We start from the raw sequence: 20,552 nt of genomic DNA on the forward strand, positions 1-20,552 counted from the left end.
ATGAAAGTAGGTATCCTTGCCTTGTTCCTGATCTTAAAGGAAAAGCTTTCAGTCTTTCAACAAATGAGTGTGATGTTTGCTGCAGTTTTTCATAATACGGCTTTTATTATGTTGCAGTAATTTTCTTTGATCCTAGTTTGTTGAGTGTTTTTATCATGAGAGGGTGTTAAATATTGTCAAATGCTTTTTCTGTGTCAGTTGAGATGATCATATGGATTTCTTCATTCTGTTAGTATAGTGTATTACATTTTATTGATTTCCATATGTTGAGCCATCCTTGCATTCCAGGAATAAATCCCACCTGATCTCAGTGTGTAATCTTTTTAACATGCTGCTAAATTTGGTTTGCTAGTATTTTGTTGAGGATTTTTTAAAATCAATATTCATAAGGGATCATGGTTTTTAAGTTTTCTTGGGGTTTTAGTATCAGGGTAAAGATGGCCTCATAAAATGAATTAGGAACTATTTTCCCCTCTTCAATTTTTTGGGTTTGCGAAGGATTGGTGTCAGTTCTTCTTTAAAATGTTTGGTATAATTCACCAGTGACACTTCCAGGACTTTTTCTGTTGAGATCTTTTGATTAGTGATTCAGTCTCCTTACTCCTTATTATTCTGTTCAGATTTTCTATTTATTTGTGGTTTAGTCTTGGAAGGTTTTGTGTCTCTAGGAATTTGTTCATTTCATCTAGGTTATCCAATTTGTTGCCATACATACAGTTTTTCATAGTTCTCTCTTACAATTCTTCTTGTTTTCGTAAATGGTAATAATGTCCCCACTTTTATAACCGATTTTGGTAGTTTGAATTCTCTTTTTTTCTTAGTCCCATTTATTTAAAATTTGTCAACTTGTTGAACTTTTCAAAGAATCAACCTTTGGTTTCATTGATTTTCTCTGTTGTCTTTCTATTCTCTACCTTACTTATCTCTTTTCTAATCTTTATTTCCTTCTGCTGGCTTTGGGTTTAGTTTGGTCCTTTAGTTGTAAAGTTAAGTTGATGGTGAGATTTTTCTTGTTTTTTAATGTATGCATTTATAGCTATAAATATCCTCTTTAGTACTTTTGCTGCATTCTGTAAGTTTTTGTATGCTGTGTTTTCTTTTTTGTCTCTAAGTATTTTCTAATTACACTGTGATTTCTTGTTTGATCCATTGATTGTTTAAGAGTATGTTGTTCAGTTTACACAAATTTGTGGATTTTCCAGTTTTCTTTCTTTTATTGATTTCTAACTACATCCTATTGTGGTGGGAAAAGATACTTTATATGATATCTATCTTTTAAAATTTATTTTATATGTATTTTGTAGCCTAAAACATGATGTGTCCTGGAGAATATTCCATGTGCATTTGGGAAATATGTGTACTCTTTTGTTACTGTGTAGAGTGTTCAATATACGTCTATTAGATCTTGTTGGTTTGTTGTGTTGTTCAAGTCCTCTGTTTCCTTATTTTATGTCTGGTTGTTCTGTCTATTATTGGGAGTGGGGTATTGATGTCTCCCAAATATTATTATATTATACAACTATTTCTCTTCAGTACTATTAATTTTTGTTTCATGTTTTGATAGTCTGTTATTAGCTGCATAAATGCTTATAATTGTTATATCTTCTTGCTGTATGGGACTTTTTATTAATATATTATGTCCTTTGTCTCTTTTAACCTATTTTGATTTAAGGTCTGCTTTGTCTGATACTAGTATAGCTACTCCTGCTCTCTATTGGTGATTATTTGCATGGAATATCTTTTTCCATTCTTTCACTTTAAGCCTGTTTGTGTCTGTGGATCTAAAGTGATATTCCTGTAGACAGCATATAGTTGGATCATGTGTTTTTATCCATCCTGCCAATCTCTGTCTTTTGATTAGAGAGTTTAGCCTATTTACATTTATAGTTATTACTGATAAGGAGGGACTTAATCTGTCATTTTGCTACTGTTTCTATATGGCTTATAGTTATTTTGTCCCTTATTTTCTGCATTACTGCTTTATTTAGAGTTCAGTTGATTTTTTTTTGGAGTTAAACGTTTAAATTCCTTTGTTATTTATTTTTGTATATAGTCTATAGCTATTTTCTCTGTGGTTGCCATCAGAATTACATTTAACATCCTGAAGTTATAACCCTCTAATTTATACCAGCTTAACTTCAGTAACATACAAACTCTGGTCCTTTACAGCTGTGTACCTACCCTTCTCAGTTGTTGTTGTCACAAAGTTATATATTTACACAGTGTATGCACCAAACCGTAAACTAATAATTCTTTTAAATACCTTTGTCTCTTAAATTATGTAGAAAACAAAATGTGAAGTTACAAACCAAAGTTACTGTAACACTGGCTTTGAGTTGAATAATTCTTAGTTTTAAAAAATAACCTTAGTCTCTTAAATCATGTAGAAAACAAGGAGTGGAGTTAAAAACCATTTTTATAATAGTGCTAGCTTTTATAATTGCTCCATGTATTTACCTTAACTGAGATCTTTATTTCTTCATAGGGCTTCATGCTACTGTCTAGTGTCCTTTTATTTCAACCTACAGGACTTTAACATTTTTTGCTGGGCAGGCCTAATGTTAGCAGACTTCTTTTGTTTGTCTGGGAATGTCTTCTTTTCTCCTACACTGATGAAGGATAATTTTGCCAGCTATAGGATTTTTGGTTGACATTTTTTTTTTCCTTTAGCAGTTTGAATATATCAGCCCACAGTTTTCTGGTCATCAAAGTTTCTGATGAGAAATCTGCTAATAGTTTTTGAGGTTCCCTTGTGTGTGATGAGTCACTTCTCAACTTCTTTCAAGATTCTCTTTTTGTCTTTGTCTTTTGAAAGCTTGATTATAATGTGCCTTGGTGTGGATCTCTTTGGTTCATCTTACTTAGAGTTCATTGAGCTTCTTGGATGTGTATATTTGTGTATTTCAGCGAATTTGGGAATTTGTCAGACATTATACAAATATTCTCTCTGCCATTTTCTTTCTTCTTTTGGGACCCCACAGTCCATACATTGGTCAACTTGATGGTGTCATACAGTTCCCTTAGACTCATGCACTTTTCTTCAGTCTTTTTTCTTCCTTCTTCTCAGACATAATAACTAACATCCTATCTTCACGTTCACAGATTTTTTTGCCTGTTCAAATTCACCTTTGGATTCTCTAGTGAATTTTTCATTTTAGTTATTGTAATTTTTGGCTCCAGAATTTCTTTTTATGTTCTTTTTTGAAAGTCTTCTTTCTCTTTGTTGATATTTCCATTTTGTTCATACATTGGTTTCTTGACTTGCTCTACATCTTACTTTAAAGCTTATGTATCAGTTGTTTCAAATTCTCTGTCTAGTAGAGATACTCTCAGGTCTGTGTTTGGAACCTGTTAATTTTTTTCCTTTGAATCAGGGCTACACTTTATTTTGTTTTTAGTGCCCTGTGATTTTGTTGTTGTTGTTGAAAACTGGAAATTTTAGTCATATACTGTGGTAACTTTAGAAATTGGATTCTCCCCTCTCCCCAGAGAGGAAAGATCAAAATTTCCCTGTTTTTTTTCTCTATGTTTTTGTGTTCTTGATTGTTGTAGGCTGTCTCTGCATCAAGGATCAGCCTGAGGTGTACTCTTAGGGTCTTTTTTGGTCTTTTTTGAGCCTTTCCCTGGGCATGCAGACTTCCAAAATTTTCCTATAAAGGCAGTTGCCTTTTTTTCCCCAGTTTTATTGAGATACAGTTGGCATACTGCACTATATAAGTGTGAGCTCTGCAGCATATTGATTTGACTTATGTGCATGATGAAATGAATACCACAATAAGTTTAGTGACTATCCATCTCATATAGATACAAATTAAAAGAAAAAGCAGGGCCTCCCTGGTGGCGCAGTGGTTGAGGGTCCGCCTGCCGATGCAGGGGATACGGGTTCGTGCCCCGGTCCGGGAGGATCCCATATGCTGCGGAGCGGCTGGGCCCGTGGGCCATGGCCGCTGAGCCTGTGCATCCAGAGCCTGTGCTCCGCAACGGGAGAGGCCACAACAATGAGAGGCCCGCATACCGAAAAAAAAAAAAAAAAAAAAGAAAAAGCAAAAGTTATTTTTTCTTGTGATGAGAACTCTTAGGATTTACTCTTAACTACTTCATATATAACATACAACAGTGTTAATTATATCAATCATGTACATTACATCCCTAGCACTCATTTTTCTTGTAACTGGAAGTTTGTACCTTTTGACCACCTTCATCCAATTCCTCCTCCCCCACCCCTCCCCTCTAGTAACCACAAATATGATCTCTTTTTCTATGAGCTTGTTTGAAGTTTAATTGACCTACAACACTTTGTTAGTTTCTAGTGCACAATATAGTGATTCGATATTTCTATACATTTAAAAATCACCACCATTATAAGTCTAGTGTATGATCTGTCAACATATAAAGATATTACAATATTATTGACTATATTCCCCATACATTTCACCCCCATGACTCATTTATTTTGTAATTGGAAGTTTGTACCTCTTAATTTTCCTCACCTATTTCACTCATCCCATTTGCTTTTTCACTCATTGAGTTGCTTTTGAATGTTCTAATCTTTAAAGGCTGACACTCAAAAGGGGAAAAAGAGAAAAATGAAGGGGCGGGGAGGGTCAGTGGCTCCTTAAGTACGTTGCAGGTCACTTCTGCAGGAGAAGGAAGGACTTGAAACAGTGGGAGGAAGTACAACAGCAATATCCTACTGCCTATTTGTGTATTCCTCTGAGATTAGAAGCAGCAGTCAGCCATCAGAGCACAGATACCTGATATTTGGAAGACAGATCCTTTTCTCCCACCCTGGCTCCTCTAAGCTGTGTGCAGGGTGCTCCTGAAGTGTGTGCAGGGCTGCCTGTCAGGGAGCTGTGGGGCAGGGTGATGGGTAGCTAAGAGCTGAAATTAACCAAAGTTGCAAGCCTTCTGTAGACTCAAGAGTTCCAGAACAGTTTCGGTCAGTGCATTTACTGTCTAGGTGGGGAGACAGATTCCTGGTGCTTCCTACTCAGTCATCTACCCAGAATCCTCACCTAATTGGCCTGACATGTTTTCTTTTCTTTTTTTAATGGTCTATAATATAGGATAGCTTAGGACCATGTTGGAAGTGCCTACTCATTTTCAACATACACTTGACAGACATTTATTTACTTCTCCCTCCCTCTCTCTCTTCCTTATCTTTTTTATTAACAGAGTTGCTGCAGTCATACACATGGAGTGAATGTGTTTCATTTAACTTTGTGGGCATATATACTTTCCACATGACTTAAGAATAGTAGCAAATCTTTTAAATCATCAGTGGTCAGTTATAGTAAAAATAAACTGTAAGAAGAGGTGATGCATTCTTTATGGATTGTGTGACAGAGAATAGCATTTGATTTAATAGATTTAGTTGTACCTACAGAAAGAGTTGAGAGAATTAATGAAGCTTGCAAATAAGATCAAATGAACTGAATATTTAAGAGATTTATCTCTTTAAAGATATCTGATTGGGAATATTGCAATTAATGTTAAAATTAAATTTCTTTAGAAGTTTAATCTCTTGATATTTGAATCAAGCCTTTTGAATCCCTCAGAGAAAAAGACAAAAATGATTATTAGAGGATTTATGTGCACATATTATAGGAAAGTATAAAAAAATCAGAATGGAAAGCAACTGTTGCAAGTACCAGAAAATTATGCTATTAATTTAAGTGTCATCAGAGCACAAAAGATCACATTCCGGGACTGTGAGAAAATTATTAAAATACTGGAAATAATAGTACTTAAGATGAAGATATTATACTCTAAGATCTGGTTAAGTGACTGACATTATTATATCACTTCAGGTATAATAAAAGTAACAAAATGCTTTTAAAGATAATAAGCGTTACATTTTGAGATTGGCAGTGTTCACACTTTTCTGCTTAAGTGCTTTCCTAGTTTAACATAATCTAATAACAGCTAACATCTTTGTTCCCATGTATATCCTTTCTCCTTCCTTGCCCAATATATACATATAAAAGTGATAAGCTTTTATTATCTAAGTGGTGGGTTTATGAACACTCTTCTGCCTTTGTCTTTGCTGTTAGAAATATAGCTGTTGGGGCTTCCCTGGTGGCACAGTGGTTGAGAGTCCACCTGCCGATGCGGGGGACACGGGTTTGTGCCCCGGTCTGGAAGGATCCCACATGCCGCAGAGTGGCTGGGCCCGTGAGTCATGGCCGCTGAGCCTGCGCGTCCGGAGCCTGTGCTCTGCAACGGGAGAGGCCAAAACAGTGAGAGGCCCACGTACCGCAAAAAAAGAAAAAAAAAAAAAAAGAAATATAGCTGTTTTGTAAATTTTTTAGGTCCTAAATGTTGAGAAGTCTACTGCAGATCTACTGCAAAGAAGGTACTAATGTATAGATTCATTACTGTCCAGAAATCAGAATGAGTGTTTTTTTAAACAGCTTTTTTGAGGTATAATTGATATACAATAAACTAAACATATTTAAAGTGTATGATCTGGTGAGCATTGACAAATGTTTACACCCATGAGATCAACCCCACAATCAAGATAATAAACATTTCCACAACAACCAAGTTTCCCCCTTCGCCTTTTTAATCTCTCCCTTCTGTTCCTCGTGTCCTTCCTCCTGATCCCCAGACAACTGCTGCTCTCCTTTCTAGAGTTTTATATAGTTCTATATACTTTTCTATGTCAGGTTTCTTTCCTCAGCATAATTAGAGACTTATCAATGTTGTAGCATGTAATAATATTTCATTGTTTTTAGGCTGTGTAGTATTCCTTTGTATGAATGTAACCATATATTGTTCATTTACCTGTTGATGGATAGGATGGGTTGTTTCCAGAATGTGGCTGTTACAGATAAAGCTACTGTGAACATTATGTGAATGTCATTATATGAAGATATGCTTTCATTTCTCTTTGGCAAATACCTAGGGTTAGAATGGCTAGATCATCTAGGTGGTGTGTATTTAACTTTTTAAGAAACTGCTGAGCAGTTTTTTTTTTAAGCAGTTGTGCTATTTTACATTCCTAACAATAGTGTTTGACGCTTCTGGTTTCTCTGCATCCTTACTGACATTGGGTATGTCCAGTCATTTTCATTTTAGCCATTCTAATAATAGGTGTGTAGTGGTAGCTCCTTGTGATTTTAATTTGAGTTTCCTTAATGACCAGTGATGTTGAACGTATTAAATGCTTGTCATCATATATCTTCTTTGGTGAAGCATCTACAAATCTTTTGTGTAAAGACCTGAATTAATGGAGAGATAAACTATATTCATGAGTTAGAAGACTCAGTACTGTTAACTTGTTAGTTCTCTCCAAATTGATCTATAGATTCAATGCAATCTCAATCAAAATCCCAGTAGATTTTTTAATTGACAAAATGATTCTAAAATTCATATGGAAATGCAGAGAACTTAGAATAGTCCAAAAAACTGAAAAAGAACAAAATTGGAGGACTCATACCACCTGATTTCAAGACTTATAAATTTACCTTTAAGACAAACCTATCTATCAAGACAATGTAGTATTAATATAAAGTATGACAAAAAGATCACTGGAATAGAGAATTTAGAAATATACCCATATAACTGTGTATGCATACAGCTGTTTCCAGTGAAGGTGCAAAGATAATTCAGTGGAAGAAAGACAGTCTTTTCAATAAATGGGACAAATAATTTGCTATATATATACAAAACAGATGAACTTCAATCCATATGTAAAAATTAACTCAAAATGAATCATAAACTTAATGTAAAACCTAAAACAATGAAACTTCTGGAAAAAACAAGGAAAAGCTTTGGGATAGGCAAAGATTTCTTAACACAATACAGAAAACAAGATCCTTATTAGAACAAGTTGAGAAATTGGACTTAATCAAAATTAAAACTTTTTGCTCTTGAAAAAATACTATTAAAAGAGTGAAAAGACAAGGTATAGACTAGGAGAAAATATTTGCAAATTATGTATCTGATAATGGACTTGTGCTTAGAATATATATAAAGAGCTCTGAAAGCTCAATAATAAGGCAACAACACAAAATAGGCAGGGTATTTTATATAGATATATATTTTGGGTATTTCAAATATATCCCTTTTATTACTATTAAAGCTTTATATAAATTAATTTCATGAGGAAAGTTTTTTCAAAATAGGTTTATTTAACTCTTGGAGAATTGACCATATGTCACTTCCCTTTTTGGCAAATGGCTAGGAATCAGATAATTCTTGCTCCATACTTCACTTCCTTTGCACTCACTTTTTACTCAGCCATATTGCTTCAGTTTGTTTCATGATTGTGTATCTTGACAAAACACCTCACCTAAGCTCTACCGCTTCTCTCTTTGCCCCACAGTTCTTCTAATGCTAGGACCAGTGATGTTTATGGGAGCCATTAGGCATACATATGTATGCAGATGGAAATGTGAGAGAATTCATAACCCTCCTTAGGGCAACTCGACCAGTCAGGAATAGAAGACAGTGAATAAATGCTCCTGAATTCTGTTTCTTGGGTGGCAGTTCTGAGGAGCTTTCTCTAGAACTTCTCACAGAGCTGCCATTGACCACAGTAACCATCTTGAAAGTACACCCTTATTTTAGCTTTCTCTCCTCGCTTATACTGTTTCCAGTCCCTACTCCCTCTCAATCCCTGAGATTACTTCCAATAACCTATCTGTACACAAGCCCTGGCCTCAGGCTTTGCTTTTTGGGGGAGATCCCAAGCTCAAATTATCATTGCATATATCACTTAATGTTATAGCTACAAATAAAGATGATGTAGGACAAGGGTCCAAATATACCAGTTATACTTATGGTGCAGAAATTTACCTTCCTTAAAAAATTCCTGATGGTCGCCTTCTGCTTGTTTGATTTGTTTTTCAAGACTGAACAAAACCTTTGCAGCTATAGGTGACCTTCTAAGCAATATAACTTGACAGGCCTTTTTAAAACTCTATTTATAATTCAAAGAGTGTACTAGTCTTCTCTCAAATGATGTCCTTACCCCTACAGAACTTTCTTTACAGTTGCTATCAGCTTCCTTTGGCTTGTCACCACCATTTGAAAAATTTTATGCAACTTCTATATAATAATGGGTCACAGCCACTAACTTCTTAGCTTGTACTTGTTACCCAGTTTCTTTGTCGAATATAAAAAAAAAAAATATTAACATTTAAGTAATCAGGACTAGCATGTTTTGAAAAGAGTTTAGACTTAAGCATATAAGCAGTTCATCAGTGGATGGTGACAATGGAAACCAGAGCACTGATTTCTTTCACTAAATATATATCCTTTAGCCATGGAGTTAATAAGAACATTTTCATCTCCTTCTCTATTTATTGGCTATGTGTCATGAGAAAATGTGATACCCTTCAAGATTTTTATAGAATACTGATATAACCTAGTTTTCTGATGGTTTATTTATTTATTAAATATAAACAAGAATAACCAACTTGACCTTCCTCTGGTCAAATATTGGGGTACTTGATTCATCACACTTGCCAGCAATAAAAATTGGCAAGCATTTCCAAAATAGACTGTGTTTCAGTAATATAAAACTAGTCAGGAGATAGAATATGCCTTTTAATTTTTTTGGAAAGGTCATGATTTGGTGACTTTGACCAGATGAACTTTCTAATGGTTCATGATCTAAAGGTTTAAATGCCAAATCTATCATACCAAACAGACTGTTCAGCATTGTGATTATTCAGAAATTTTCAGTGCATCAACACAGAGATCTCACATACAGATCTTCTCACCAAGAAGTCTATATACGGAACAGTCCAGGTATCCTGATTTCAGTGCAGAGAATGTCATTAAATGCCTTAGGTGAACCTAATATTAAATTGATCTCTTATTAATATCTTTATGCCTGCTCTTTTCAAATCATGTCGAGATGTCTGTTTTTTTCCCCTCAAGATTAATACATTCTTTTTAATCTTCTGACCTTTGCTTTTCACACAGGAAGATTGGACTCCATATCAGGGAATATCTTCCCTGTTAAACCTAGCTCTTGTGCTCCCAGTGCATGGAATGTTACAGATACAGTTTTCCAATGTCTGGTGGTTAGTCTGTGCCTTTTTTTTTTAGTGATTGCCCTACCCCACATAAAAATAGACTGAAAGATACATAGATAAAATAATGAATGTTGTGGTTGTTATGCCTTCAACATGGTATGCTGCAAAATCTTTGGAGTAGGTAGAGTGGAATATAGAATATACTCTTTTGTCCTTGTTTTATGTTTTCTAACTTTCTCAGTATTTCTCCTTTAAAAAAAATTTTTTTGGCGCTTTAAGGACAAGAGGTGGTTTAGCATCACATCCTCTCCCTTCCCATAGCAAGGCTTAGGTGAGAGGCTCCTACACTGTTATCTTGGTTACTGGGATACTTTTCTTCTCTGTAGGATAGTTTATTGCTTTTGGGACACTAAGCCTTTTCTGTGTTTGTTTTTATTTAATTTATTTATTTTATTTAATTATTTTTAGCTGCATTGGGTCTTTGTTGCTGCGTGCGGGCTTTCTCTAGTTGCGGCAAGTGGGAGCTACTCTCTGTTGCAGTGCGCGGGCTTCTCATTGCAGTGGCTTCTCTTGTTGCAGATCATGGGCTCTAGGCGTGTGGGCTTCAGTAGTTGTGGCACACAGGCTCAGTAGTTGTGGCTCGTGGGCTCTAGAGCACAGGCTCAGTCGTTGTGGCGCGTGGGCTTAGTTGCTCTGCGGCATGTGGGATCTTCCCGGACCACGGCTTGAACCCGTATCTCCTGCGTTGGCAGGTGGATTCTTAACCACTGCGCCACCAGGGAAGTCCCTGCTTTTGGGGTTTTTAAATTTTTATTTTTTTGGTTTTGCTGATAATTTCTTTTGTCTTCCTTCTACAGTTTTTTTTCCTCTATCTTATTTCTTTTAATTATGTATATGTGCTAAAAAGGTTGACATTTTCCTTTGATTAATGAATTAACCAGTTGCAGTGTTCTGGGTGTAATTTTTGGATTTTCATCATATTTGAGCTGTGTAGTTGCTTTTCTATTCCTGCTAGAAATTTGTGGTTTCAAACCTATTCCCAAACTCAGAAGTTTTAGAAGACTGAAATTTTGTCCCTGTATTTTAGAAAAAAATAGTAGTTGTATAATGCATGTTTGACTTCTCCCCTTAAATACATGGGGATATGAAGTGTAATCCAAATATTCTGATTCTGGTATAAAAGTTCTTTTGATTAAAGAGGAAATGATTGTTCTACAGTGAATCATATAAGTTATTTATAATTTATAATTTGAATGAGAAAATATGTTTATAAACACAATTTGGAAATAAATGGGAGTATGTTATAGTAATTGGCATCTTGAAAGGAAGTATACCTACTTTTAAGTGGACAGAATCAGCTACTTCATGGATTTTCCAAGTTATATTTAGAGTTCTTGACTTTTAGAGCTGGAAGTCACCTTAGAAGTTACCTACCACACTCACATTTATAGATGTAATATTAAGTCTTTAAGAGGCTGGGTATGTCTTGATATCAGATACTTTGTTACCCATCAAGATTAGAATGGTGACCTCTTTGTGTACTGGGTTCTTTTATCTTTGTATTGGAGATCCTAACATAGTCCTGACACATGGTTGAAATATTAGTTTCAGTGAATTGAGTTTAGTATGTTTTTCACTATACACATTCATGAAATGCAAGGATAGCTGACAGACCATTTATTTCTAGTTCTACATATGCTCCTTTATGATTATACAAATAATAAATGTTATTGTAGGAAGTATGGAAAAGTACAAAGAAGAAAATAAAAATTTTTATATAAAGTGGGTTGTTTTTAAAACCACATTACCCAGGGACAGGTGAAGCCTTGGAACAGAATCATTGGTGCTGAATTAGAACAAAACCACTCTTGATTATTCTGGAATGGATTAAGGGCATGCACCATGGTCCCATAGGACCTATAGAATGCTCACCTCTTCACTGATGTTCTGTAATAAAGCAGTGACTAGTAATGGGAGTGCTGTAAGAAAGAAGCCATACCATGGAATTGAGCTACCTCAGTTATTAAAGGAAAAGTTATTCTGGGAAAGCAGACCCCCATCCCATATACCTCATTATTCTCACCATCCTCTCACTCTGAGGCTTTGCTCATCTCTTCTCTTTCTCTTACCTGAAATTTTGCAATTAGAAATAATGTCTAAACTTATGAAGTTGAGTATTTTTTATGTGATTATGTGAATTTTTTCTCTGGGAAACTGTCTTTAATCCCCTATTTTCTTTAATACATATGTATTTTTTAAATTGATTTTCAGTAACTTTTTATATTAAGGGTGTTAATCCTTTGTCTAATAGGGTACAAATATTTTTTGATTTGATAGAATTTCTCTAGGTCAGGGACCATATGTCTTTTAATTATAGTGGCTATTAATTTTAAGCATATACTGTATCCTGAGCACTTGGCATTTTATATACATCATCTCACTCAAATCTTGTAAGGATTAACAGTATTTCCATATTGCAGAAGCTAAGATTAAGTAATTTGCTGAGAAAGATGCAACTAGTTTTAAGTAGTGGAACTAGGAATGAGACTAAATATTTGACTACAAGTCTATGATCTTAACTAACATACTCTATTGTATCTTATATCAACCAGTATTTACTGTAGAGCATAACACTTATACATTATACACATTTGCTGTATTGAATTGTATTAAGACATAATTCATTTTGTAGTATTACTTTTGTATAACTTGGTATACTATAAATGAGGACATGGATTCTTTGATTCTTGACCCAGATAGTTTGTTGTATATGGCTACAAATTGACTATTTTAAGTTAAAGTTAAAACTTTTCTCTGTAAGTCTAATTTTATAAACTGTGTTCCATTTTTACAAATTCATTGTATGCTTCCCTAAATCCCAAAATTGGTTGCAAAAATAAAATAAAATATTAAATGTCAACAGTGAGAAAAGAGTGAAATTAAAGTTATCATGTAAATGTTCATAAGGATGCCTTTCTTTTCCCTCATGAGCTTGAATCTTTTAGAAATATGTCTGGTAACATTTAGACTATAACAGGGATGGCTGTTCTTCATTGTTCCACCTGTGGTTCTCAACTTTGCACATTAGAATCACTTGGGGAACTTTTGAAATTCCTAGTGCTAAGGCTGCATTGTAACAAGATCAATTAAAAAGGAATGGCTGAGAATGGAATCTAGATATTAGTGTTTAAGTTCCCTAAGTGATTGCAGTGTGATTTTTATTGTAGAGAAAGTTACAGGTAGTGATACCGTTTGTGTGGTTTGTTATCTATGTCCATAGTTGAGTGAAATGCTAAATTTTACTTAGAGAATATAAAATGCATTTTTTTAACCCAACCTTATGATTCTCTGGTTAAGAACACCTGTTACAGACATTTCAAAGATTATAACTTGCCACATACAGTGAGCCGCTTTTCTCAGAAGGCATATTTATGTTTTGTTTTAGAGATGGTTTTAAATATATAGATTTAAAGATTTATGTAAAGAGATCAGTTGTTAAATATTTGAAAAAAATTAGTCTATAACCTAATCCAGAAAATATAGTTTTAATTAATTTTCTTAGTTATAATAAATAACTCATATAAGTTATATAATTCCTCCCAATATTTTATTATAAAATTTCAAACATAAACATTGAAAAGGTTTATGGTGAATATTCATATATACACCACCCAGATTCTATAGTTAACACTGTACTTGCTTTAACACTTATATTTCCATTTGTACCTCGTTCCGTCCATAAATCCATCTGATTTTTGAGGCCTTTCAAAGTAATTTGCACGTATCAGATCTTTCCCCCAAATACTTCAGTATGCATACCTTTAACTAGAGTTCAGTTCTCTGTAAAATTGGGGAATAATGCATAAATCCTAAGTGTATCATAAGTTTCAGTAAATGAATATACTGGTGCAGCCCATACTCAAGATGCAGAACATGACCACCATTCAGTCTCCTCTCTCTTCCCAGTAAATATCCATTGTTTTTTTCCCAACCATACCTTAGCTATGCCTGTTCCAGACTTCATATCAACAGAAGCATATAGTATGTACTCTTTTTGTACGTAGGCTTCTTTGACTCAACATAGTTTTGAAATTTCCATGTTGTGACATGTATTAGTAGCTTGTTCTTTTTATACCTGAGTAGTATTCCATTGCATGAATATACTAGAGTTTATCATTTCTCCTATTGATGGACATCTGGACTTATACCAATTTTTGACATTTATGAATAAACTGCTATGAACATTTTTACATAAGTCTTTTTATGGACAGCTAAGTTACAAGTAAGGATATATTTAGTTTTTAAAGAAATTGCCAAATCTTTTCAAAAATGGTTGTGCCATTTTATACACTCACCCACAGAATGTGAGAGTTCATGCTGATTTACATCCTTACCAACATTTTGTATTTTTATTATGTTACCTCTTAATATTAAGCTTTCTCACCTTTTATCCGAGTTTTTATCTGATTCACATGTTATTTTACATTGCACATTGTCTCCCCCCCACCCCCTAAAGAAAGAAAGAAAACTTAAGACAGTTGCACAGTAGTTTTGGTGTGATGTGAGACTGCTTATATTAAAAAATGAGGACTTGGCAATTTTTATTTTTGAAAAAAAAATTTGAGAACTTTTCTCCTTGCAAAATACTTACTGAACTTTGATATCAAATTTGGTCATATTATAGGGTACTTCCTTGGCATTTATGGTGATGTATATAGAATATTTAATTGTACTGTTAACATTTAGACTTTTTCCCCCCATTTTCAGTAGGGAAATCAATTGAAAATTAAGAGTTTGTGAATGATTTAACAGATAAAATAAGCAGTTGTAGAAAATTTTTTTCAGAGAGCTTATTGATACAATAGTTTTAATGTCCACTTCATTAAAATTGCTAAGAGAAATGCTTCTGTGTCTCAATTTTCACCTTTTCAGACTTTCTTTATTTGGAACATAAAAATACTGTGTAAAATTTGATTATGACTTTTAAAAAAATTTATTTTTTTGAAGCATAGCTAATTTACAATGTTGTGTTAATTTCTGCAGTACAGCAGATATATATTCTTTTTCGTATTCTTTTCCATTATGGTTTATCACAGGATATTGAATATAGTTCCCTGTGCTATATAAGTAGGACCTTGTTGTTTATCCATTCTATGCATAATAGTTTGCATCTGCTAATCCCAAACTCCCAATCCATCCCTCTCCCACCCCGCTTCCCCCTTGGCAACCACAAGTCTATTCTCTATGTCTGTGAGTCTGTTTCATAGATAAGTTCATTTGTGTCATATTTTAGGTCCCACATATAAGTGATATTATTTGGTATTTGTCTTTCTTTTTCTGAGATGCTGAACATCATTAATTATCAGGGAAATAAAAATCAAAACTAAAACGTGGTATCATGTCATAGTTTTGATCTGTTAGGTTGGCTATTATCAAAAACAAACCAACAAACACTCCCACAAAATAGCAAGTATTGGCAAGGATGTGGAAGAATTGGAACCCTTGTACACTGTTGGTGAGAGAGTAAAATGGTGCAGCAACTATGGAAAACAGTATGGAGCATCCTCAAAAAAGTAAAAAATATAACAACCATATGATCCAGCAATCCCACTTCTGGGTATATTCCAAAAGAACTGAAATCAGAGTCTTGAAGAGATACCTGCACTCCTATGTTCATTGTCGTGTTACTCATAATAGCAAAGATATGAAAAAATCCAACTGTCCATCTGTTTATCTGTCATAAACAGATGAATGGGCAAAGAAAATGTAGTATATACAAGACAGCTTTAAAAAAGAAAATCTTGCCATTTGCAACAATATGGATGAACCTGGAGGATATTCTAAGTGAAATAAACTAGTCACAAAAGGACAAATACTGCCATGATTCTACTTATATGAAATATCTAAGTCAAACTCATAGATATAGAGAGTACAGTAGTGGTTGCCAGTGGCTGGCGGGTGGGTGAAATGAGGAGTTGGTGTTCAGTGGGTACAGAGTGCTAGATGAATAAGTTCTAGAGATCTGTTGTACAATACAGTTAACAATGCTGTAGTGTGCACTTCACAATTTGTTGAGAGGGTAGATCTCATGTTAAGTGTTTTTAGGGATCTCGTGTTAGAGATCTCTTGTTAAGTGTTAAGTGTTGGCTATATCTATTACCTTGATTATGGTGATGGTATTATGGGTATATGCATATGCCCAAACTCATCAACTTGCACATTAAATATGTGCAGTTCTTTGTATACCAATTATACCTCAGTAAAGCTGTTAAAAATGCCAACATACTGTCCACCAGTTGGTTTATTATGTTTGCATCTAGTGATTAGTGACTTTTATTGTAAGCAAAGAAATTACTGTATTAGACTTACATAGTACAAAAGTCAGTTTAGTTACAATAGGGGGCTATGTCTAAAGGAAGAAAATTCAGTTAGAAGGTTGTTTTAGTAACCTACTTAAATCTATGCTTAGATTCCTGGCTTGGGCAATAGGGCAAGTAGTAGCCCCTTTCACTAATAAAAAAAACAGCGGGAAGGGAATTTTTCTTTGGGAAGATGATGAGATCAGTTTGGAACCATCCAATTATGGTGTGTGTCTTAGACAGCCATATAGATGTTATCTATATAGAAATGGCTGAGTAGTTTTGGAGTTCTCCATCTGGCTTAAAAAGATTTGGGAATGATCATAGGGAACATGGTTACTGAAGCTTGGAGTAGTAAATAAACCCACAGAAAGTATTTCAATTTACTTTATGTAAACATCTATGTATACATATTAAACAATATTAATTGTAAGCCACGATAAAGAACTGTGGTTTTAATCACTAACGATAACATAAAACATAATTTGCAAGGTACTTGTAAATAATGGTGACCAAATAGAATGGTGGTCATCAGTGATTATTTTCTTATGTCAAATAGTTCAATTTACTTAAATATTTATTGAACAGCTCTTGGAACTTGTGTTACTTTTATTACGTGGTAGTATCACAAAGACAAAACATCACTTTGAGAAGAACTGTACTTAAAACAGTTTATTGTAAACCAGGAAATTATAGTATCAGGTTTGTAGAATACAAAAATCAGCTTAATCACAATGTAAATAATGGGCTTTAGGGGAATATGACTAGAGGGGAAAAAAAATCCAGTTAGAATGTTGGTTTGAATGGTTTTAAGAGAGGGACTGATCTGTTCAGGTTTATATTTTAAATTGGGTACTCTGCCGGAAGGTTGTTTAAGTCAAGGATGGCAAGTCTGAATATGGAAATAAGAATAGGGGATTATTTTAATAATATATAATAATACTAGGATTAATAGAGTTATCAAGAAATATGTTAAATATGGACTTAAGTCTTATGTTAACTTACAGAATTTATTAGGTATCAGAAGAAATCTACAAGGACCAAAGCTGCTTTCTTATTTGGGTATGTAAAGAATGGTGGTGCATTCAATGAAAGAGGAAATAAAGTGCAGCTCAGTTAAACAAAAAAGAAACACTTGGGTATTTAGGTTTCTGATTTCTGGATTCTGGCATCTAAACTTGTGGATAAGTATGGTATACTAGAAGAGAATACTCTACCCTCAATATACTTGTAATAAAAGGTTATTTTTACACATTAAGCTCTAGTTCCTACTCTTAACTTTTTTCTGTGTATAGAAGAAGAGTTGAAACTGCTTTGGTGAATCTGAGCTATGAATCCATCTATGTGTACACCCTGACTGAAGTGATGAGATGAAATGGGTTTTCCTTAAGTACATAAGTACAAAATACATGTTTAAGGAAGTGAGTTCTTTCTTTTCATCTTACTCAGGGTGTATCATATTCTTGAATTGTTGGCTTGTATCAGTTATTTTGGATGAATACATCTGATACGAGCCAACAGTTTTTCAGTGACTTTTTTATATGTTTTGCTTATTTGAAACAGTAAATAAAATCCTTAATTCTTTTTAAAACTGTTTTAGTTTTGATGGCTTTTTATATAAAATATTTAGTAAATAGTTGTATCTTTTAACCATACCACATTATTTTATAAGAAACTCTTGACTTTATGAATTGATTTTTAAAATCAGTGATGGCTTTAGTTCTTGTCATTTAGTGAAAATGTATATAATTCCCATGAAGGATTAATGCCTGAAATACTGAATTCAGAGATTGGCTAAAAATTTAACATCAAAAGAAATCCTGTTTGTAATTTCTGTTGAATTCTTTAAAAGTGTGTAAAACCTTTTCATACTCTTTGTCTAATTAAGTCTGCAAAGTTATTTATTAACAGTGTGTAAAAGTAATTTAATCAAGTTAAAAATAGCACTGCATTTAACTTGATAACTGAGCGAAAATAAAAATATTTTCATACTAAAATTGTATAGACACTATGCTAAATATATATTGTATACATTAATAATAGTAATTATTAATACAAGGTATGCCTTTCCATACATATGTACAAAATGCATCATAATAAATATGGTTTTTAAAAAGCAATTCTTTCTTGATAAGGGCACAGTCCAGTGACAATCAAAAAAGAATTCTGTTAATACTAATAGTGGTGAAGAGATAATGAAGCAGGGAGAGTTGACTGTTGTTTACTAGAGTCTAGTTTTAGCTGAAATGAAACAGAGCTTAAAACATGTAAACTGAGTTGTATCCTAAGTGAAAGATAATCCACTGTTGAGAGTGTCATACAGCTTATTCAGCTTTCGTCTGTCTTTTCACAGAGCTCCTTAATAAGCATTCATAGTCAGTTTTTGGCAGCACTGGAATCACTGAAGGCATTCTGGGATGTTCTGGATGAAATTGATGAGAAGACTTGGGTACTTGAGCCGGAAAAACCTACAAGGAGTGCTACAGCACGCAGAATTGTATTAGGTAGAGTAAAAGAGGATTAAGGAGGTTTTTTTTTAAAGGTGTTTGATTGTATTTTGTATTTCTTAGGAAAATGAATCTAAGATGACATTGGACTCTTAGATGACTTTTTGTATGAAGTCAACTACTAAAACTTTGGGAGAGGAACTATGATTTCTTTTATTACTATGTATTTAAATGTAAATATTTCAAGTAGAAAGGGCAAGTACTGAGGTGTTTCATTACAAAAGGTGATGATCTAATCCATGGAAGTAGCATTCAGAGATAGTGTTTAATTAGCTTTCAATTATCACAGAAATTGTGGAGTAGATTTTTCAAAACTTCCATTACTTAGGAAAAAAACTGTGTTAGAAGTAATGAAGTCTTCATTCGTGAAACTAGACAAGTACGAACAAGTTTGGGAGTATTTTCTGACAGGAATATAGAGGAGGGTAAAAGAACCTGAAGTGGGCCATGCATGCCATTGAAGAGCCATTGAAGAGTAAAAAGAAAGCCTTACAAAATAATAATTGAATATATTTTAAGTATTTAATTTACTATAAATATATGAAATTAATAAGATGTGGAATAACCATAAATATCATCCTGGCAATATTACCATATTCTCTTTACTATGAGATGATTGTTTTATGTATTCTCATTATGAGCAAGCAGTACATGAAGTCAATTTTAAAGCTCAGCCTCTCAAGATTTTAGATGTTTTAAACTATATTTGAGTTCACAGTAAATACTATATAGTTATGAAGGATATTTTGATATTTTGATGTGAATCATATCCGAATTAGTAGTTCCTACCCAGGCATAATAGATTTATCTGGGGGGAAAAGTGACACGTTACTATGAGAAGAGGAAAGTATAACTGCGCAGCAATTCTACAGACAGTATTGTTACTTATCAAGTTTGAAAAAGTCTTAACAATATTTAATTTGGAATAGTTAACCAAGTTATGGTATATTTGTGAACAAGTAGATACTAAAATGAAAATATTTTCTTCAAAGAAGTGTAGTAATTTATTATCTTTTTTTTTTTTTTTTGTGATACGCGGGCCTCTCACTGTTGTGGCCTCTCCCGTTGCGGAGCACAGGCTCCGGGTGCACCGGCTCAGCAGCCATGGCTCACGGGCCCAGCCGCTCCGCGGCATGTGGGATCTTCCCGGACCGGGGCACGAACCCGTGTCCCCTGCATTGGCAGGCGGACTCTCAACCACTGCGCCACCAGGGAAGCCCGTAATTTATTATCTTAATGGCCCCATTAAAATAATTATTTCTCTTAGGTTATGATTAAATATACTTCTTATTTCTCATTGTTCAGCGTAAACAACCTGGTATTTACTCACTCTCCCTATATTTACCTTTTAGCTCCTTTTTTTTTCTTCAGGCATTGATTTGCCCTTTTAGGACCAGGTTTTCAGCAAATTAATCAAAAGATTAGTTAATACAACCATTGTTGTTAAGTGAAAATACTTTCTGGAGCCATTAGGTGACATTGCTAAAGGCTAACCTGGAATATGTGTTCATGTAAAAAATGCATTAACCAATGAAATTATAAATTAACTTTTTGTAATTTTGTTTTTCTTATTGAATTACCTGGACTTACTTTTTAATTTTACTTGATTACCTCTTTTTGCTAGATCTGTAATAATTGTATTTATATTGTTGCCAACCTTAGCCAGAGGATTATGCTATAGTATATAGAATTTATCA

General features: G+C 33.9%; 1 protein-coding gene across 1 annotated transcript in view; it reads left to right on the forward strand.

Moving 5' to 3' along the window:
- The window catches only part of FANCL (FA complementation group L), a gene marked incomplete at both ends in the record, with an annotated part of 77,290 nt that overhangs the window by 52,506 nt on the left and 4,232 nt on the right, over positions 1 to 20,552 (forward strand). Inside the window, 1 exon segment of the mRNA XM_079720927.1 lies at positions 18,702 to 18,852. Within this exon segment, the coding sequence (XP_079577053.1) occupies positions 18,702 to 18,852 (151 nt within the window).

This window comes from Hyperoodon ampullatus (assembly GCF_949752795.1).
Source record: "Hyperoodon ampullatus genome assembly, chromosome: 15".
Taxonomy (NCBI): Eukaryota; Metazoa; Chordata; class Mammalia; order Artiodactyla; family Ziphiidae; genus Hyperoodon; species Hyperoodon ampullatus.